The following is a 22,704-nucleotide window of genomic DNA, read 5'->3' on the forward strand; positions in this document are numbered from 1 at the left end:
CCTGCTATGGTTTGAATGCCCTTTCCAAATCTCAGGTTGAAATTTAATCCCCATTGTAACTGTATTAAGAGGGTGGGAAATCCAACCATGATATTTGAAAGGTGGGGCCTTTAAAAGGTGATTAGTTTGTGAGGACTATGCACTTGTGAATGGATGGATCCATTCATGGAGTAATGGGCATGGTTCTGATGGTTTTGAAAGGAGAGCAAGTGAGGAGGTTAGCTCTCTTGCTCAAACTATTCTTGTCATGTGATACCCTGCACTGCTGTAGAGAGTACCCACAAAGAGCAAGACCCTCACCAGATGAAGTCCCTGGACCATAGACTTCCCAGCCTCTAAACTATAAGATATAAATTTAATTTCTTTATAAATTGCCCAGTTTCAGGTATTCTGTTATAAGCAACAGAAATAAACTAATACAGTGAATAATGCTGCTATGAACATTTGTGTACAAGTTTTTGTTTGAATACCTGTTTTCAATTCTTTTGGGCATATATGCCCAGGAGTGGAATTGCTGGGTTATATGACAATTCTATGATTTACTCTTTGAGGAACTACCAAACTGTTTACCATAGTGGCTACACCATTTTATATTCCCACCAACAATGTATGAGGGATTCAATTTCTTAACATCCTTGCCAATATTTATTTTTTATATTTTAATTGTAGCCATCCCAGTGGATATGAAATAGTATCTCACTGTGGCTTTGATTTGCATTTCTCCATGACTAATGATGTTGAACATCTTTTTATTTTATTTTATTTTACTTCTCAAAATATATTGTACTTGATTTTCATGCCCCTTTACCTGTTCCTCTCCCCATTCATGGGTTAATGAACTAATGCGTTATCATGGGAATGGACTGATGGCTCTATAAGAAGAAAAAGAGAGCACATTAGCATGTTCTTGCCCTCTTGCCAAGTGAAGCCTTGTATCACCTCAGGACTCTACAAAGAGTCCCACCAGGAAGAAGGCCCTCATCAGATACACATCCTCGACCTTGGACTTCCCAGCCTCCAAAACTGTAAGAAATAAATTTCTTTTCTTTATAAATTACCCAGACTCGGGAATTCTGTTAAAGGCAACAGAAAACTGAGATATGCCTTTTGTGTAAATTGTTTCCTAAAGCATGGTATATGTATGTGGGACAGATAATATATAGATATTCATTTTATTTTGGTAAAGTTAGATGTTTGTTTTAATGTGTATTAGAAAAATATCTAATAATACTACAAGTAATTACTGTTTATCTTTTTGTCAGCATTTTTGCTTATGATGGGCCTAAAGTAGATAGAACTGAATCTATTTTACATAAACTATATGAATTAGAAGTACCATGATCAGGCAATAGGCATATAGGGCAAAAACTTTGGAAGCAGTGTGCAAATGAATGAAATTTGGGATACATTCATCAATATCTGTCTCCTCTCACAAGAATGTAAGCTCCAGAAAAGAGCTTTTTTGTGCACCATTGTATCCACTTGGCATGGTGCGTATTTGGAACTTAATAAACATTTGTTGAAAGACTGGACAGTGACTGAATAAACAATCTAATGACTCAACAAGTACCCATTCAAGTGACATCAGACCAGCCATAGGCCGAGTGATTAGAAAGAAGGTTAAGAGTCTCTTGAGTATTATCCATATAAGGAGGAAACAGGTTGGAACTTTGTGGACTTAGAACATTCAGCTTCAGATGCCCAAAGGTTGGTAGTCACAGGGCTCTCAGAGACATTTGCTGTGACCCTGCTCAGAGCAGTGCCCATAGCATCCTGGGCAGGTATTGTCACAGGCTAGGTTCCCTGGGAAGCAGACTGTGAGGTGAAGATTAGTGTGCAGGAACTTGATTTGGGAGTGCTCTTGAAACACCTGTGGAAGGGAAGGAAGTAGGATAGGGCAGAGAGAAAAGCTGAGGCAGTCTCCATAGTGGCCTCAGCCGTCCTGTGGGAAGTTCTGAAGCTGGAATGACACTTTCGAGCTGTCCAAAAAATCACACACACACGCAGACTACCTTGGGAGGGGTGTGACCTTGGGCAAGGCAGCTCTCTTCATCAAGGTCATCCCTCAAAGTGCTGATGGCCAAGGCCTGTCTGCAGGTAACACTCTCAGCAGCTGGGAGGGTAATTTCTGAACAGATCTGGGCGATGCATCACAGGGTCTAACCTAGGTATGTGTCCAGCCTCTGTGTAACAATCTCCAGTAGAGACAGACACCAATCACCATCTATGGAGTTGCTTCAACCATGCTTGGAATGGCTTTGGTGTTAGAAAGTGGTAATTTTTTTTTCTTCTTTTCTAATTTATATTGAACCAAAACCCATTTCTTTGTCAAGTTCCAAATACCTATCTTCATTGTGACTGCCAGAGCAAGAAGAACAAAATGATCCTTGAACTATCTGAAGAGAGATATGATACCTCCTTTATAAATCTCTTCTAAACAAACTAGGTTTGTTTACTTTCTTCTAAACAAACCTAGTTTCTTTGGCTGTTTTTTTGTGTATGTTTTCTGGCCCCTCACTGACACTTTCATCTGTTATCCTCCACATAACTTTTTTTTAACTTATAAAACTTCTTTTAGTATGCAGCACCTAGAATGAGATACCACAGCCCAGATGCAGACTGACCAGCTCAAACTGTTGTAGAGAAGTTACCATAATTTGCGCCTTATTAAACTTGGAGCAAACTAAGATTCTCGTGTCTTTTTTTTTTTTTTTTAAAGATGACCGGTAAAGGGAATCTTAACCCTTGACTTGGTGTTGTCAGCACCACGCTCTCCCAAGTGAGCGAACCAGCCATCCCTATATGGGATCCAAACCTGTGGCCTTGGTGTTATCAGCACCACACTCTCCCAAGTGAGCCAACCAGCCATCCCTATATGGGATCCAAACCTGTGGCCTTGGTGTTATCAGCACCACACTCTCCCAAGTGAGCCAACCAGCCATCCCTATATGGGATCCAAACCTGTGGCCTTGGTGTTATCAGCACCACACTCTCCCAAGTGAGCCAACCAGCCATCCCTATATGGGATCCAAACCTGTGGCCTTGGTGTTATCAGCACCACACTCTCCCAAGTGAGCCAACCAGCCATCCCTATATGGGATCCAAACCTGTGGCCTTGGTGTTATCAGCACCACACTCTCCCAAGTGAGCCAACCAGCCATCCCTATATGGGATCCAAACCTGTGGCCTTGGTGTTATCAGCACCACACTCTCCCGAGTGAGCCACGGGCCGGCCCTCTCTCATGTCTTTTTCATACGGACTGCAGTGGAGCCAGATCTCTCCAAATATGGATTCATGAAATTGATCACTAGGAATCTAAATGGAAAATCTAAAAGATTTTTAGTCCTATCTTTTTATATAATATTTATAATCATATTTATTATAAAAATAATAGCAAATGTTTATTTAATCCTTGTCGTATGCCAGACATTGTGTTAAAAATACATGCATGTCTCCATCTCATTTAATCCTCCCAACTGCACTGTGTGGTTGATACTGTTTGTATCCTCATTTCACAGAGGAAGAAATGGAGGCACAGATGGATTAGTTAATATGCCGAAGGTCACAAAGTCACTAATTGAAGGAGCCAGGATTTCAACTCTAGCAGTCTGGCTTCAAAGCTATCTTCTTCTGTATTTTTGTATTATATTAATATGGGTTGATTTAAATTAAGCAAGGACTTAATGATGTGTAAACACAGTACCTTGAACACATATGGTGCTCTTCTAAGAAGCTCAGAGAGCTTAGAAAGACAGCAGCATTTTTAAAAGGGAACAAAACCAAAAAAATGTAACACTTGTCATCCAGGGACTTTCTCCACTGCTATAATAAGCTTTCTAAGAGAAAGGACCACACTTTCTCATCTTTGAATACCCTGTATCTAGCAGAGTATCTAGATCATGATTGTGCCAGTTATCAATTCATTGTGTGTCTGTTCCAAATCCACTCTTCTTGGCCTTGTTTTGTGATACTGAAGCTGGACCCTGCAAACATTTCTTCTATACCAGCTGATGCAAAGTAAGTTTGTCAGCAGAGGGCACTGGAGGGACACTATCAGAGGAAAGGGCTTTTGGGGGGGGGGGGTTCTCATGCTTTTCTTTTTGCTCTATGGTGTAGTGGCCAATGGGCAGCTTCCTGTGGGGGACCTAGTGGTGCACAACCTTCAGCAAGTTGCTTCCAGAGAGTTTCACTGGCACTGCAGTGGGAAGCTCCCTGAAGCTCCTCAGTGAAACTCTTCACCGTCTGGTGGGCCACAGCCACATCTTCTCCAATGAAGTCTGAATCTCATTTTTGAAAGGACACCCTCTTTCAAGTTTGTCCTTCGGTGAGACCTCTCTTCAGCCTTGAAGATAGTAGCTGTTCCCTATATCTGCTGTACCAATATTCTTTAGAGATCTCTTTACTGCTCTTCATAGTTAATCTCTTTTACTAGCTAATAATTCTTAACATTAAAATTTCTCTGTTCAAATTATTGCTGTGGTTTCTGTCTCCTGACTGGACCCTGATTAATACAACAGTAGACACTTAATATATGATTAATGAGTGGATGTGTTAATGAGAGAATTGAGGAAGATACTTTATTTTCCACTATTGTTGCTATTTATTCTTGAGGACTGGACTGGATGGGGTGGCCCTTTGCTTGTCAAACTCTTCCTAGATGTTCAAGTTTCTTGGGAATTACACATTTTCAAGCAATCTATAAAACCCATCTGTCTTGTTCACCTTAATGAAATATTATATGGCAGACTCTGGTAGCACCAAGGACATAGAAACAAGTTTCCCTCGCACTCACCTTTCTGCACCCTGCAATTTTGTCCTGTATTGTCAGAAGTAATCTGGCCAGTCCTAAAACCTGCATCATATCCTGGGTCAGCAGCTCTGTTCCTAATGCAGGTGCTCTATTCTGAGAATGACATAGATTTTAGTGTTCATTTCCACAGGAAATTACTGAACTCTCAACACGGTTGACATTCCCAGTCTCTGAACAGTCCTGTTTTTCCAATCCACACAAAACAAGTTAGTGTATAATAACATTCCTGTAACTTATTTTGGAGAATAAAGAGTTTTGGCTGAAGCATATCAGGCATATCAGTAAAATCATCAAACATCTTCCTCTTATGTATCTCTGAGTCAGACTAAAAAAATTTTTTTCCCTAAGACAGGAAAACATAAAATGTGAAAATCACAAGGACGTGTGTTTCTGTGACAATTTGTACAAATTGTCTGTCTACATCTGCACCCCCAAACACTTTGGCCAAGTGAACCAAATCCTTAAATTGAACTCAGTTCCAAACAGGGAGTGCCCAACCTTTCATTAAGGCTGATAGAAAAGCACATCAAGGACATGGTGAGGTTTTGCTTGTTTATGTAATAAAACAGACACCAGTGTTTAGCTGCTGAATGTGTAAATTTAGCCTGTGTGACAGTGGGGAGCTAAGAGGAAAGGAAGCAATTTGGGAAATACCTCCTCCCCACATCATAAACATTCTCAGACCCATCAAAAGACCCCAAAAGAAGGTCCCACAATATGTGCCTTTTATAAAGCAAACCCACCATCAGGCTTCAGGCCATGTGTGAACTGGTTTCTCTTTTTAATTTTACAACTAGGGTGGGATAGCTAACAGTGTAGTATGTCATGGTCAATATGTCAACTGCAAAGTGGGTCCAACGTTGCAGAAAGATTCCAATAGTCATTGAGTACATTTCCCTTGTAACTTGAGAGAATGTTGGTTAAATCACTGGGGTCTGGAGTACCTGACGTCAGATCCCCAAGCCTCAAGCTCTCTGTTCTATGACTGGGTCCTAGAGTAAGTTTCAGGTCTAATGGCAAAGAGTCTCCTTTGGGGTTGGAGGACAGGTTTAGGGATGGAATAGAAAGGAAGGAGGTGCCGCTTTTTACTAGCCATTATTTCAGTTTTAACATTGTCAAACAAAACATCCCTACTCATTTTGAAATAGAGAACATTCAAGTCCCACTGCTTGGTTGGGCTTAAATATTCCCACACTGTCACTACTCCTAAAATCAATGTTGGTTAATTTGTGAAAGTACAGTTGAAGGCACGTTTTTGTTTGTGCCACTATTACCATATTAGCTAATATAACCACAGCCCCAAAGTGCTTGGGATTTGACGTTCTCCTCCCCTTCCTGCCCCAATATGAAAAGCGATGACTTTATTTATATTTTTCCCTGTGGTCAAGTTCAACAATAAGAGGCCCATTCTCAAACACTTAGGGCATAGAAATTGCTTTTTTTAGTTGGTTCAGCAGATGGGAATTTTAAAATCCCTGTATGAGCTGTATTCCAGTGGCAGCAGCATTTATCTTACAACTGAGTCATAAATGGTAAACTGGCTTTTTCTTTTTTCTTTTCCTTCTTTTCTTTTTTTTAGGTAGATAAGAGGTGAGAAGGTAATTTCCAGAAAGTGGTGGGGGCTGAGGAGGATGCTCAGAGGTCCCAAGTTTATAGCCATTTCTTGGCTCAGTCTACTTTTTATGTCCTTTTAAGAAATGATTATGAAATAGGAATTCGGGGGGCAAGAGAGAGGAATGAAGTGAAGACAGCAGGAGTAAGGGAGTGATGACCCAAAGTGATGAGAATTCCAAAGGAGGGGAGGTGGTCAAAATCTCTAGGGCTCCCAAAAGCAGAACTCTGTAAAGACCAGCATCGGAGGCACCATGGAATCTGGATCATTCCATTCATATTTCATGATTAGCAGCACACTGGGTGAAAAGAATTCACTGAGCCTTCCGAACAGATGGTTCCTGGGCAACGGGATATCCCCATGTCTTGTTTATTCAAGAGAAAACCTTGTTTTTGAAAATGCTACAGTCATAACACAGGATCCTAATTGGGACTCACCATCTTTGTGAAGGAGAAGGGTTGCTTTAAACCAGTGTTTTTAAAGCCATGGTTGTGACCCATTAATGTTGTGACCCAATTTAACTGATGTTTCACCAGTATTTTCTAGTGGAATATAATAGGAAAATCAAGTGCGTCTCATATAGATTTGAGACATTTTTTGTATCAGTTTGTGTGTATGTGTAAAGGGTATATATGTGCCAGGCTGTAATGGAAAATGTAGCTCTTACTGTGGACCAAGTTCGAAGAAGGAGAAACACCATGCTTTAGGCAACTTTAGAAGGAAAAGGAGGAATTGATTGTGGTATGTAATTAGCAGAGCGAACACACACTGCCCAACTTGTTTTGTAGGTGGTGCCTGCACACGCATGTGTGTGTGCACATAATGCTTTAGGCAACTTTAGAAGGAAAAGGAGGAATTGACTGTGGTATGTAATTAGCAGAGTGAACACACACTGCCCAACTTGTTTTGTAGGTGGTGCCTGCACACGCATGTGTGTGTGCACATGTGTGCATGCGTGTGTGTGTGATCTGATCCTGCCACGATATGTTAGACAACAGTGTACTTCCTCCTAAGAATAGGACATAATATTCAGAGATTTATTTAAGGAAACATTGCTTAGTATGATAATTCAGAAAATGTGATGGACAAATCTATAGCCCCATATCAGGGCTCTTGAGAGAAAGAGATACACTCTCTTGGCATTGATTTAAAGTTGTAAATAAGTTCTTAAATATTTTTTTCACATCAAAATATCTTTGTCTAAGCACAAGCTGGTCAACTTGACAATAGTAGCATAATTTCTCCTGGTTTATACTATGAAGAAAAAGTTTCAGCTGATTTATTTATGGTGCATGGCTGCTCAGGGAGCAAATTTCCTGAGTATATTTCCCTCACAGAAACCTAGAAAATCACCCACAGTGCCTTATGTTTCCAAACAAAATAAAAAATGTTTCCACCTTAGCTTTTCCTGCCAGCCTTTAAAGTCTCATATCTGGTAACAAGATAAGCAGCCACACCACAGGGATGTGGAGGTGGGGTGGGGTGGGAGAGATGAGGCACCATGGTGTTCAGAAAGTCAGAGACGTTATCACCTACTAATAGAACATTTATTAATATTTGTAAGGTACAGACTGTGATACAAAAAAAAAAGAGACAGATGTAAAATGACAGGCGTCGTCTTCGTCAGAGATCTGCTTTGCAGCCTGTGAGCTTGGTTGGTTTAGGCAGTGCGCTCTACAAGACTGAGGACTGGGGCTCTCTTGCCTCCTACACTAAGTAAAGATCTCATTCTTGAGGAACAGCTGATGCTCCAATCAGTTTTTCGTACATACACACTGTTGGCCAGAGGAGGCTTTAATTATTATCTCTTCCAAGGAAGCAGATAACAACCTCCACCACCACTGCATTGCAAACAATCGAAAGCACATGTGCTCCCGGTGCTTTGTACAGAGTGTCAGGCAGCTCCTAACAGTTGGCCTGAAAACGAATCCACGTGAGAGGCACATGACAGGCAGATGGCTGTGAGACGTACTTCAGGAAGAGAGAGAGCCATGTTCCCATGTTTAAGGAACTACAGCGTGTTCGGAACAGAGCAGAGAACTGCCAACCACTCCCTTCTCACAAGATCTGGCCGGATCTTCTCCTGATGCGAAAGCAGTCTCCCTGAAGCTGACAGGGTTCCAAAGTTGAAAATGTTCAGTTTACCTTGCCACGTCCTCTGACACTTTGATAAGGGTTTATCTTATGCTGAGAGTGACTAATTCTTCCAAAACCTGGGTTTCTGGAACCTGCTGTTTATTCAGCAGGAATCTACAAAGTCCTTGTTTTCACTTGACTGAAAGAAATGAATCTACAGCATCTTTAATCATAAATATAATGCCCTGGGAGAGGATACAGCAGCGAACCTAACAGACAAGGCCCCCAGTACAGTGCCTGGCACACAGTAGGCACTTAATATACATTGAATGAATACATGAGTGATGACTGGGCTGAGAGTGTCCCAGTCACAAAAGTGTTTCTACTACATTGTTTTGGGTTTCTGAAATCACAGACTTTCGTCTCATCTGTTAGCAATGGTATTTAACTTTTCTTGGCCAATGTTATACTTGAAATGGACTCATCCAATAAAAATTATGGACCATTGTAAATATCTTAGATTTCCTCTCGGGGTACCTTTTTCTGGCCAAATTTCCATACTAAAAAGATGTTAAACCATACTGCCTTATCCCCAACTTGCCTGCAAAGATTTACTAAAATAAAATAAAATCATCTTATCCAACTTACAAAAACAAAAAAAGGTTATGAAATTATTTTGCTGTACAAATGCAGAAAACTATTGTTACCCATAATGTCAGCTTACTTAGTTCAATTCTTCAATTGCACTATTGCTTTGAAATATCACAAATTATTGTTTTTTCTTCCATTCTAAATATGACAGTTCAATTACTAAGGAATTATTCTTCAGTTAATAATTACTTCGGTTCCTTACATAACGCAAGCTAACACTCACATCAGTTTTTATCCACAATTATAGCATAAAAAGTCTCCATTTTCAGAAGAAAATTTGTAACAGCACAGTGGAAAACAGAAAAATCTCATTGTGTAGGTAAATGTAAGTATTAGATGATTGAGTAGTTTATACGTTGTATCCTATTATTACCATTCTCAGTGGCTGAATGCTAAACGGTTTAACAGTTTTTGAGCTATATATTTAAAATGTAATTAAAACATACAGTATCACAGTGCATTTAAAATGGCTTATAAAAGGCCTTTACATGGCATCAGTATCGTATGTCAGAGATGAATGGTGTTTCTAATTTGCTAGCCACTTGGTCAAGTTTACTTTAAGCAGAAAGCATATTTATACAAGTTATGGTAACACAAATAGTCTCCTGGGAAAAACTGTGAGGGTTTAACATTTTTGAAGTATGTTTTGTCTATCTTCTAAACGGGCATTTTATAGGCTTTGGGCCAAAGCGCCTTAAAATCATGCTCCTTAACTCAGGCCTTCCTACCCTTGATGCTGCCTGAACATTCAGGGAGAGTCGTGGGGGTGCGTTTTCAAGGGTGGGGGTGAGGTGATGGTGGGGGATTTGAGCCACTGTCATTGAATACAGTGCTCCTTAAGGTGTGGTGGGGGAAAGCAGCAGCGTCCACAGCACCTGGGAGCCTGTTGGAAATGCAGAACCTCGACCCCAGACCCGCTGAATCAAAATCTGCATTCAAAGCAGACCCGAGATGACATGCAGACATGTCAGAGCTGGAGAAGCACCGCTCTGGGACCTCAAAGGCTCAGCTTACTGTGGCCAAGCACGACACATGCCCAATGTCAATTTATCTTCCCCTCTCACTTCTCAAATCATCCTGTTCAGGAATAACATCCCCCAGATCATGTTTCCCTTTCTTTCTCATCACTCCCACGCCCGCTCCCCAGACCCAGATGAATTTCCCAACATCCGATGTCCTTGCTTTTATCAAGAAACCACGTCTCGTGCTCTCCACCTGACATCATCCAGGGGTTTCCTGCAGCTCCGATAACCTTGGGAAGGTCAAGGCATAGTAATGACTCCCGAGGCTGTGGATTTATTCTGCTTTCCTGTGGCTGAACCTCCCTCCTTCATTTATGCTACATGGAAATCCCATCCTTTTAAGCTGCCCACCAAAAATCCAATCTCCCCTTTCCGTTTTAAATCCCTTCTAGAAGGGAGATTTCTTTGTCCATGTTTCTATTCATGGAATGCTGCCTTCTTTTAACCAACCTATAAGCTTCTCTGTTAATATTTGTGGGGTACTGAAAGGAGAAAAGGGAGTCATGCCGGATGTTTGGGGGAATCGCAGACAGGTTTTACCCACGGGAGGGAAGTGGTGTGCAAATTACTAATGACCCACTTGGCAGCCCCCTTACCACACTTCATTCGGCTCCACCTTTGCACTGAGAGGCTCAGCCTGCAGCAGGTGTCCAGAGGCAACTGGACATCCAAACCCAGACCCAGACTGGCCAGCCAGTTGGACCCTAGAAGCAATTTGGTCCCTCTGTCCCAAACCGTGCTGGGGTAAAGGGCACTACAAAAAAGTGAACTGGACATTTAGAAGCACATTGCTTACAAATTCAGGCTCTGTGGGCTGGGGGTTAGTGCAGCCAATAGTCAAAGGAACTTTTGGGGGTCAACCAGGTAAGGACTCCTCAAGGCTCCTCTGGAGTGGTCGGCACCCAGAACAGATTTCTTTAATCAGAGGAGACTGGCAGGGGGAGAAACAAGATTGCTTTCTGGCCATAGTGAGTCCGAGGACCGCGTTTGCAGCTTCCATTCTTCTTGAGGCCAACAAACCAATTTTTCTCTGCATGCTTCTTGGATATGTAGGTGTTGTAATGGTTTTCCTCCAGCCTTTCCAGGAACAAACATTCCTCATTTGGTGTCTGCTAAAAATACAAAACCAAAAGAGAACAGAACTATCAATGAATGGTTGTTTTTTTTTGTCCTTTTTGAGACCGGCCGCACCGCGCTCAGCCAGTGAGCGCTGTGAGCGCACCGGTCATCCCTATATAGGATCCGAACCCGCGGCAGGAGCACTGCTGCACTCCCAGCGCTGCACTCTCCCGAGTGCGCCACAGGGTCAGCCTTCAATGAATGGTTTTAAATGGAGTTCCTCCATTTACTAGCTGTGTTACCTTGGAAAAGTTACTAAAGCTCTCTGTGCCTCAGTCTCTTTTTCAGGAAAATTGGGATAATGGTAGAACCTGTCTCAAAGGATAGTCATGAGGACCGAGAACAGCACCCAGTACAAATGAGCCTTAAATATGAATTTGCTATTATTCTAAGTTCCCCTGCCATTTACTGTCTGCAGGACTCTAGAATCTCCTGTTGAGGAGATTCTACTTGACTATAAGTACCTTGAGGGTAGGGATGATCTTTTGTCTCTGGAGAGGCCTGGCACATAGGCATGACCATGGAAAAACATTCATAATGGGCAAAACCAGACCACAATGCAGCGGGGATTTTCACATTTGGACTTGAAGAATAAATGAAAACCTGCTAATATTCCTTTTCCTCCCAGTGATTTTCACTAACAATATAAAGATTTTTACCTCAGTATTTTTACGAGCATAAATGCTTGTGCAAAATTTGTCCTAAACGTAAAACATATGCTGGAACTTAAATAAGTGTTTAAAACATGAAAATAACTTTGTTTTCACTACTTAATAAGAAGAGTCATAAAAAGATGCTACTTATAAAAGAATTGAACTTTAAAAAAAATTGCAACTTTATTTAAAAGAAAAAAGCACTCCAAAGCCCACCATCAGAAAGAGGCAACTGTTAACAGTTGATAAACGTCCTTCCCTATATCTCTTTATATATACACACAATAGACGAGGCTATATGGATATAGACTTTTGATGTCAAAATGGCATGTTTTATGTGCTGTTTTAAAAGAAGGCAATAAACCTAAGAAAACATATTCACTACCAGTAGCAAGAAAAATGCAAATTAAATTATTTATCATATATTTGCTGTAGTATCTGCAACGATTAAAAACATTTATAAGTCTTAGTATTGGTGAGAGTGCAGAAAACACACACGTTGGTGAGATAAATTGGTGGAAACTTTCTGAGGGTAGAGTGGCAATGTGAATCAAAATTTAAAATATGCATTACCTTTGACCTGGAAATTTCACTTCTAGAAATTGACCCTTAGGAGATAGTTAAGCAAGTGTGAAACTGTATTTTCCAGGTGGTCTTTGAAGCATTGAATAGAATGGCAACAAATTGGAAGCAACCTACATATGCATGAAAAGGCACTTCCGTACAGTGGAATCTAGTGCAGCTCTAAATCTATTAAGCTGGAAATATAGCCACACATATTAAATAGTGTAGTTACTTGAAAAATATCTACCAACCCCTGTTTTGTTTACTTGTAATTCATCTGTTAGTGGGGGGAACCCAGTTTTTGAACTTTCTATTTGTCAGCATTTTATTTTATTTTCTTTGCTTAAATTTATTTTTAAATTAAGGTTTATTTTTTGAATAGGTAACACATACACATGGTACAGATTTTTACAGGGTAAACTGTTAAAAGTAAGTTGAATTCCATTCCTGCCCCCAGCTGCTAAGTGGCCCTAAAATCAAGGCAACCTCTGTTACCAGTTTCTTGTCTGTCCTTCTAGAGTTGCTCTGTGTGTATTCAAGGCATATAAAATTGTTTTATGAGTGTATTTTGTATCACTAAGTAAATGGAGAACGAATTGCTTTAAATACGGTAATCATAGAAAAATTAGGAAAATAAAAAATTATTAAATCTGGCCAGACACTGTTGCCCATCAGAGCTTCTGAGCCTGAGGTTTGCTTTCTGGCTTTTTTTTTTTTTTTTAAAGAAAGGCTATTTTATTTATTTATTTTTCTTCTTCTTTCAGGTTTAATATCTGAATAATGAACATCTTTTTTTCTTCTTCTTTATTTGTCAGCATTTTAGAATACATTTGTTATATTTGGATTTAAAACAGATATAGCAAATCACTGATGCTGTGTGTTGTCCTTCCAGGGACCTAACACATCTGACTTTTCTCCTTTTTTGAGTCATACTATCTCTATAGTCTCTCTTCACCCGCAGGGGTTGGTGATTCCCTTTCTGGCAGTTTCCAATCATATTGTTCATTGTTCTCTATTTGTGAGCATGTTCATCCTATCAGACTATAAACCCTACTGAGGAAAGTGATGGAGTCCTGTCAGCTCTGTGTCTACCCCTCAGACGCAGGGCTTTGCAAATAATAGGTGCTGACCAGCTAAGTAGTGACTTTACTTTGATTCTTGAGACAATGGACAGCAGTCAATACAATTAGCTTTTATTAGTAAGGGACTAGGTAACAGGACGTTTCCTGCTTCTTATTTATTTATAGTCTAGTGAAATGACAACTGGGTGAGACACTTTAGGTCATTTTGGAACAAGATAGGATATAAATATATTTAATAGGATGACTCTGCTGCCTCTAGAGGAACTTAGTCCAGACATTTAGTGTTTGATGCACATTGCTGGGGGTGGAAGGAGGTGGGCAGATGTGGACCCGTGTGGGTTGCCCACTCCCCAGTAGGGGGTCTCACCCCATGATGCCCCTCAGTGGGCGTCAGGCCTATTTGCTGTGACGAAGGTGAGGACGGCCACATTCCCCACCTGATGTCTCTATTACACTGGTGCAGTTGACCTATGCAGAATGGCTGAGTCATAGGCTGAGTCAGCAGGCCAAGTCGGCGGAGCTCTGTCCCTCAAGCAGGATTTGTCAGTGCTTGTTGCGCACTTGGTACAATGCAGAGGGCATGTGGATCAACTATAGATTCATGCCCATTGTTTTCATGGTTATATTTAGCATGCTTTTTTCCCAATTACATACGTGACATATACTCACTGTAGAAAATTTGGAAAATACATGAAGGTATTTATTTATATATTTTGATATATATTATCAAATCACCCACTTACCACCCCCAGAGATATTAATATTTTGGTATATAGTCTTTCAAACTTATTTTGTAAGTAAATACAACCTTTCCACACACACACAAATTTGAATCGGGATGGACTAAAACTTAAAATGTGATAAGAGCATAAAGCAGAGCCTTGAGATATTTTAGAACTTCTCTTTATTAGTGGGAAAATGCAAAATTCCTTAGGCATAATACACTAAGATCATATTTCAGGTGAATTACAGTGCCGGCCAGGGCTATGGTAGGAGAAGGGGGTGCCTGGGGCCTGGAGAAAATTGTATTTGGGGAGTTTCCCCTCAATATTTTTATGTAAGGAAAAGAAGGTTGTAATAAACATCAAAATTGATTTAATGGGGGAAAAGCCATAAAACTGTAACCTGTAACCTAAGACACAGTGAGAGTTGGGATTAATAAGCTGATTATTTGTCCTGTGGCTACCATGGATGTGGTGCCTCCCACGCGCCAGGCGCTGTGGTGGGTGCATTCTGTGTGTCGTCTCACTGGATCCTCTCAAGCTCTGTATGAGGTGGTTACTGTCCCCATTTTGGACAAGAGTAAGTAACTTGCCAAAGTGGCATAACTGTGGGATTCAATTATGAGTCTAAGACTGAATGATGGATTGATTGACTTGATTAGTAAGGGGAAGTACTGCCTTAAAAAAGAAGTCGACTCCCCACGTAGCAGTCACTACCTATGCTCCAAACCCCTTAAACTTGTCCTGGTTGACCTGTATTTCAGCAAACGGCATATTAGAGGCCACTTCTTACTCAGATGATTTCATCTCCTGACCCCTAGCGGGCAGCATGAGAAAAAAGAGATTACATCTGGAACATCTCAGATGGCTGAGATTACTGCTTCAGGAGAGGGTTTCCTGCGCCCACTGTTACTTGGCAATTTGATAGGAGTTAAAGGAAGCCCCAGACTAAAATCCCCCCACTGGCTGCCTTTTTATAGACATCTTCATGAAAGGAAGGAAGGGGTTCTGGATAGGGTCATGCATGACAGCCCCGCCTTAATTATAAACTGTTAGGTTACAGAGAAGGAATCACCAAAATCCAGAAATAATTTTAAATCTAGCAGTCATTGGTTTCAGCTCTCTCTCCAGTTAAATCTTTTGACAGAGAAACCAATAGGAACAAAATAAGATTACCTCCATTTCTATTGCTTTCTCACAAAGACCTATACACTGGGTCAAACCCATATAAAGCAGTAACTATGAGAGGGACAAGCAGGTGATGTGGAAGATTTTAGATATTGAATAAACAGACCACACCTCTGCATGTGGCTCATTCATCCTTACACCGCTTTAAGGATCTAACACAGCACTTAGACACAGGAGGCATTTGATAAATGCTGAATTAAGGCATTAAACTTTTCATCCTTTTAGGTGGTCCTTCCAGAGTAAGAGGAGCTCTTTTCAAAGTTTTATGCATGACATATGAACTACTAGAGTCAGGGCTCTGCAATTTTTGTAAAAAGCATTAAGAGACACACCCATAGCATGTAGTAGGTGCTCAAGAAACGTTTTTGGAATGAATGAATGAAGTGGGATTAGATATTCTGAAATGAGTAACGGATGAGTTACCAAAACATCAATCAATGTTTCCTCTATGTTTATATGATAATACATCTGAGTATTTTGAGAGAATACCACAAGAAACCCTTTTATGTTTGTGCCTAAAATAAGACAGGGTAGAGGGTGGGAATCCTACTGGAAAAAACAACAAACAGAGACTAATTGTTGCTTTATAGTTTGCATCACTCGATGTAACAAGATTTCTGGAAACCTCAAACCTCGGCTGTATCTGGAAGCAAGTCAGCCTCATACTTACTGAGCCGTATAAAAGCCCGTCGGTGTCCATGGCCAAGTACTGGCCGGTCTCGGTGCTCTTTATATACACCTCACCCACGCTTTCCGCACTGAGCTGCAGCTGAACTGGAATAAAAATAACATGAGCAAAAGTAAATAAACACTAGCTCTTGCCCATAGAGCCCGGCAGCCAGGACAGTTGGCGATGGAAAATTCTGCTCATTCATGTTGCCCACAAGGATGAGCCCCAAATTAATCAAAACGTGGAAATACTGTCCCTTTTCTTTGCCTTCCAAAGAAAGCTGCCCATTGGGAATTGTGTTCTTGAGAGAGGGAGGACAGACCACAGCAGGCTGGCCTACCTACCTGTCCACCCTGTTTGTTGCTAAGTGGCCCTGTGGGCACCTTCACAGTGCCCCTCTCCGCTCTCTGTCCCCTGGAGGAAGACAATCACAGGAGGCTATGGCATTCGCTTCCTGGGCTCCATGGTTCCAGCAGTCTGGGGGTGCTAGAAGCAGGCATGGCCTGAGCACGTTCTGCTTTAGTTATCACCCCTGCTATGCGGGGTGCCTTTTTATGGCCTAGGCCTTCTAGGCGTGGGAGAGACACTTGTCAACACATTGTTATTTTTTCAAATCTGAGATTGTAATTTTCCCAGACAGAAGAGGTTCCCAGGGAGTGAGGATGGGTGGCCACATATGAAATTCAGGGAACCCACCCACAATGAAATTCAGTCAACCCCTTCACCTCTCTGACAACCTAACTAGGGTACAGCCAGAGGAAGAATCCCCACTTCTGACTGAGGGAATGAAGCAGTTACCTGGAAACGCAGTGATGAGAACAGTGGTTCTTAGCTGGGGGTGACTTTGTTCCACAGGGGACATTTGGCAATGTCTGGAGACAGTTTGGGTTGTCACAGCTGGAGGAAGTGGTGTGCTATTGGCATCTAGCAGATAAAGGCCAGGGATGCTGCTAAACATCTTGCACTGCTTAGGACAGCCCCCACAACAAAGAATTATCAGCCCAAAGAGTCGATAGTGCCAGGTTGAGAAGCCTTGAGATCGAGGGCGAGGACTGTGAGTTACACTCTCCCCGCTCACACTGATTGATTCTCCTAAGGCGCCTTGCCCAGTGCTGGATACATAATTGGAATCCAATACCCACTTGATAATTATTCATTTGTTCATTCACCCTGGGGTGCCTCTGGAGGGAGGCACTTTGATGGTTCACATTGAAAAATGGAATTGATTCTGGATTCTTCTGGACAATTTCTTTGGTCAGCAGACGGTTACAACCGTCATTACGACTGGGAGTGAAATCTAGACCAGGAAACAGTGGCCACCCAATAGTTCTCCAGGAGGACAAGCTGACTGTCTCTAAGGGTCAGCTTATCAGAGGCTGAGGGGTAGGGGAGGCTGGAACGCAGGGCCTTGGTGGGCAGATCTGGACCCCTCATTGTCTTTTCTTTGTTTTAATTTTTTATTTAATTTCTTTGAACAGGAAATACATTCACATGTTTCAAATCTGTAAACCATATCAGAGGAGACAGAGAAAAGTCCCCTCCCCCCATACCTCCTTGCAACCAATGGAGACACAACGTAAACAGGGCAGACAAGATCCTTGCCCTTCCTACAGGGTGTACATGTACATTCCCCCGGGCAGAGACTGAGACAGAGACAGACAAGGAAACCCTCCTAGACACGTCTTATGTGTATCCTTCTAGAGGGATCGTATGCATATATTGCCAAATACATACTATTTCACACCTTTTGTTTCACACAAATGGTAACATATTATAGACATGGTCTGCAGCGTGCTTTTGCTTAATGACTAACTCAAAATCCTTCTACATCAGTACTGAAAAAGTTAATTTTATTCATTTTGCTAGTTGAATCGTGCTCCATTATGTGGCTATACCACAGTCATTTAACCACTTCCCTATTAATGTGCCTGTATTTTCTCATTTCCCTTTGTTTCCTTGTCTTCTGATTCATCCCAAGGGTGATACGTAGTTATGTCACCCTCCCTGAAGATGCAATTCTCTTGTCCTTGGAAGTCTTTGCTATAGAGACTCAGGACTTCCTCTAGCTTCCTGTGGTGAGTGGAGTTTAATTCACAGGAAGGGAACTGGAAGCCACTGATCTACTTTCCCACAGGTCTTCCTATCTTTGGTTAGCTCGGAGAGTGTAGTCATGAGAGAACAGGCCAAAGGGCCTCTGTGGTGATCTGGTCCCTGCCCTCTCTAGCCTCAAATCACAACACTCACTGCTCAGTCACTCTGTGTCACCTCTTCCACTCCTTCAACACACAAAGCTCTTTCCTGCCCCAGGATCTTTGCACATGCTATGTCCTCTGTCTGGTACCTTCTTCCTCCAGACAGTTACAAGGTTGGCTCTCCTCCAGGCCTCAGCATAAATATCCCTCCTCAGAGAGGCCTCCCCCGAGTACCTTATGACTCTCTGTACTTTCACCTCCCACTAATGCCACATCATTCTTTCCTGGCCTCTTGTCTGCTCTGTTTCTTTCGTGGCACTTACCATACAATTATTTTATTATTTCGGGGTTTACCCATTTATGTCTGCCTCCCCAGGAGAATGTACACTGTGAGAGGAAGGGCAGGGATCTTGCCTGTCCTGTTGCCCGTTGAGTCCCCAGCACCTCACACAGTGACCTGCACACAGAGGACGGTCAATATATATTTGCTGAATGAATGACATTAGGCTAATATTGGCAGAGACGATTCTGCTGGTCCATCATCAGTCAGCTGTGCACTTGAATTATGTTTCTAGTAACACCCTGTGGAGCGAAGTTAAGATGGGACCAAGTTGAGAGGTGTACAGCTGGGTTCTGCCACCAACCAGCAGGTGGCCTTGGGTAGGCTACTTAGCCACTCTCGGCCACAGTCTCCTTATCAGTAAAATGGAAGGTGTTTGGGTTCAATCTCTATACAGTTTTTTCCAGGCCAAACAGTCTATGAAGCAAGTAGATACTTTAATAATACTACTACATGCCATAGAATATTATTCAGCAATAAAAAGGAAGGAGGTACTTATACATGCCACAACTTGGATGAATCTTGAAGACACAGTGCTAAGTGGAAAAAAAAAAAAAAGCCAGTCCGAAAGGACCACATGTTTTATGATTCCATTTAAATGAAATGTCCCAAACAGGCAAGTCCATAAAGACAGCAAGTAGATTAGTGGCAGCCAGGGCCTGGACGGGGGTGGGGTGGAGCTGGGGAATTATGGTTAAGGAATGAGGGGTTTCTTTTTGAAAATGTCCTAAAATTGATTGTGAAGATGATTGCACAACTCTGATAAGAAAAGTGGTAAGAAGAACTGAATCATATACTTTAAATGGATAAATTGTATGGTATCTGAATTATATCTCAATAAAGCCTTAAAAAAAAAAAGTCCTGTATTTTCATGGTTTTCAGACCTCATGGTTTTCTGAGAACTTTCACATAGATTTTCCTGTCAGTTTCTTAACATAATCTTTCATATTTAAGAGAGACCAAAGGAGGAGGATAGCCATTTATTGATCACCTATAATGTGCCAGGCAGGCATCATGCTAGTTTCTGTCTTGATGTATACAGTGTGAGATTAAACAGTGTGGACTCCAGAATCAAAGTGCATGAATTTAAATGCTGGCTTAGCCATGTGTTACCTGTGCAATCACTGGGCAAATTATTTACCTCTGTCTCCTTATCCATAATGATAGTTGTTGGGGGATTAAGTGATCCAATGCATGGGGAGTGGCCAGTACTGTTATTATCATTTCTGCTGTGCTTATGTGGCCTCATCTCACAGCAATCCCTGGAGGAAGCTGGCACTGCCCTGCAGTTGAGGGGCTGAAGCTTGTTAAGAGCATGTTTCACAAAAGATTTACTTACAAGAAGGAACAAAACCTGACCAGACCCAGGCTTGAGGACTCCAGGTATCCTGGTTTTTCCTCTCTTTCACACACCCTCTTGGGCTACACTTTATGGGATGGGTTGGTCCAAATCCAGCCACACTCCCCTGCTCAGAACCTCTCTCATTCGAGATCAGACGTGTACAAGATGGCGAGTGTTCATCCAGGATCCCATTTGTGTCCACGGAATGGAGTGAGGTTAGTTGCCTGGGACTTTTTTCCACCTACCACCCATAAATGGAGGTATTTAGTCAAACACATTATAGGTGCTACAGAATTCCATAAGGGCAGGCTCTTTTAAGTCATCAGGGAAGATATTTTAAAAGCTTTCCATTTCCTGGTTCATTTCTGTTCTGCTGCCTTAGAGAGTACCCATTTGTCTGGCCACGGGGCTAAGAGTTGGCTTGCCATTGGTGCAGTCTCACCATGGCCGTGAAAAGCCTCACAGAGTAAACAAGAGCCAGAGGCTACTTAGCACATGACTGCAGCCCTCAGCCAGGAGCCCCAGCACCAGGGCTGTTGCGCTGGTGAGAGTTCGTCTCGAGAGTTTCCTCTGTAAATATTATTTCTCCAGGATGTCCAAGTTTCATAGCTCATTTTCACTGGATTTCTTTCTGGCTAAGTTTCCTAAACATATACCCTTCTGCAAGCAGGGCTGGCAGGAAGGAGCAAAACCCAGCCTGAGCTGATCATGTAGCTGCCTAGATGTCCAGCTTTCTAGTGTGATTTCATTCCAGTTTTCCAGACCTGCGTCCTGTTGCAGCTGCTGTTGAGGACGTGCATGGAAGGAGAGCATGTGAGAAAGGGGGGCCGGGTGGGGGGGAGGCGGCCACACGACAGAAGCTTCTTCCTCTCATAGCAGTGCCACGTGGGGGGCACGGAGAGCCGTTCAGTCAGTATACAGTCAGTCGTCTGCTGTGTGCTGGGATTGTGCTCAGTGTCAGGAGTGGTCCCTGCACTGAGGACTTGCACACATTAGGGATACAGACAATTAAACCTATGAATAATAAAACAAGAGAACAAAAAATCTCAGTTGTTTTTCAGCTAAAAGCAAACAAAAGTGCAGAAACTGCAACAAAACGCTATCCCTTTCTCTATAGATAAACAAAAGTGCAGAAACTGCAACGAAACTGCTATCCCTTTCTCTATAGATAGAGATAGATAGATCTATATCTCTTTTTTTTTTTTTTTCCAACGGATAAGTCCACAGCACCCTCAGCCCGTGAGCGCACTGGCCATCCCTATATAGGATCTGAACCCGCGGCCTCAGCACTACCAGCGCTGCACTCTCCCGAGTGAGCCACAGGGCTGGCCCTCATATATCTCTCTTTTTCCCTTTTAAAGAAAAGTAGAAAATAACAAAAAGTGAAAAAAGCAAAATTGTGGGAGAACGTAGTAAATCCTTGATGACAAGTTCATAGAAAACACAACACAAGGTTCATAGCTCCTGAGTACATATGCAGTAAAGTATGAAACTGCGGCTAGATATAGACCAAATTCATACACACTGCTCTGGGGAGGGTAAGAAGTGCTAAGGCTGGGGAGAAGACTGGAGAGAATGTCTTCTTCATCCTAACAGTTTATTTCTTTCAAATCAATCTGGAGGAAGAACAGCCCGCTTGGTGGTCCTGCTGACACTGGGTGCTGGGGCTGCTGGTGTTTGCTAAATTCTCTTTTGTCCCTCTCAGAGTGGTACTTGATGCTTACAGCTCTGTTCTCAGTCAATGGGCAAACACTCAGAGCTGGCCACAACTCCTATTTTTTGTTGCTGGTGACTCCTGAGATGTTCTTTGACCCAGCTCAGGCCTGGCCCCACATTGCATGCAGATCTGAGCATAGATATCCATAAAAGGTGGGTCTTCTTGGGGGCGGACAGGGACCCAGGAGAACTGGGGAGGCAGGGTGGGGTGATGGGCTACGAAAGCTGCAGCTTCTCTGTTCATTCCCCTTTCCAACACCCTCCACCAGGTTAGTTCCCATAGCTGGGGGGAGCACCTCTTTTTTATCCCATACAGGGAATTTAGGACTTGCTGTCTATGACCAGAGAGGTCAGTGGTTCTAAAGCATCCTAAGGATGAAGGAACAAGAGTTTTTCGAAAAATGAGACAAATCTGTTGCTCATAGTGTACCTCTTTTGTCCCAGTTCTGAAGTGGGGACAACTTTTAATTTAGCAGGAGAAATGGAAAGCAACTTTTTTTTTTTCCCTTTTTGTCTTTTTTCGTGACCGGCAACGGATCGCAACCCTCAGTGTTGCGCCCGCACCGGACCGGGACCGGCAACGGGATCGCAACCCTCGGTGCTGCTCCCACACCTCGCTCAGCCAGTGAGCAGCCGGTCCGCATGTGGGATCCGAACCCTCAGTGGGAGCGCCGCCGCGCTTCCCAAGCGGCGCACTGTAGCAGTGCGCCACCGGGCCGGCCCCGGAAAGCAACTTTTTAAAAGATACTCTAGGATAGATATAAATCTCTTAGAGAAATTCAAATTGATAAAACATTTTAAGAATATACTAGAAGAGGATTGGTACTGTTTGCTTGGTGGATTGTGCCCATCAGTGTCCCCATTAGGATCCAGAGTCCTGCTCCTTTATTAGGAATGCATTAGGGTGTGTTTGGGAATGGTCTATTTATCAAAAATAAATGTCA

The 22,704-nt window shown here is 42.3% G+C and overlaps 1 protein-coding gene across 4 annotated transcripts in view; it reads right to left on the bottom strand.

The window, feature by feature from the left end:
* Positions 1-10,685: 10,685 nt before the first annotated feature.
* The window catches only part of FGF1 (fibroblast growth factor 1 (acidic)), a 90,369-nt gene continuing 78,350 nt past the window's right edge, over positions 10,686-22,704 (bottom strand). For 2 of the 4 annotated variants that reach the window (XM_008572975.1, XM_008572976.1), the window contains exons 3-4: positions 16,171-16,274; positions 10,885-11,284 (exon numbers count right to left, since the gene is read on the bottom strand). In XM_008572975.1, coding sequence (XP_008571197.1) covers positions 11,090-11,284; positions 16,171-16,274 — 299 coding nt within the window. In that variant the 3' untranslated portion in view covers positions 10,885-11,089. Of the gene's footprint in view, positions 11,285-16,170; positions 16,275-22,704 lie in introns of all 4 variants that reach the window. The other 2 variants (XM_008572974.1, XM_008572977.1) reach the window with 2 other exon arrangements.

The sequence above is a fragment of the Galeopterus variegatus genome, unplaced genomic scaffold (genome assembly GCF_000696425.1).
Source record: "Galeopterus variegatus unplaced genomic scaffold, G_variegatus-3.0.2 Scaffold858, whole genome shotgun sequence".
Taxonomy (NCBI): domain Eukaryota; kingdom Metazoa; phylum Chordata; class Mammalia; order Dermoptera; family Cynocephalidae; genus Galeopterus; species Galeopterus variegatus.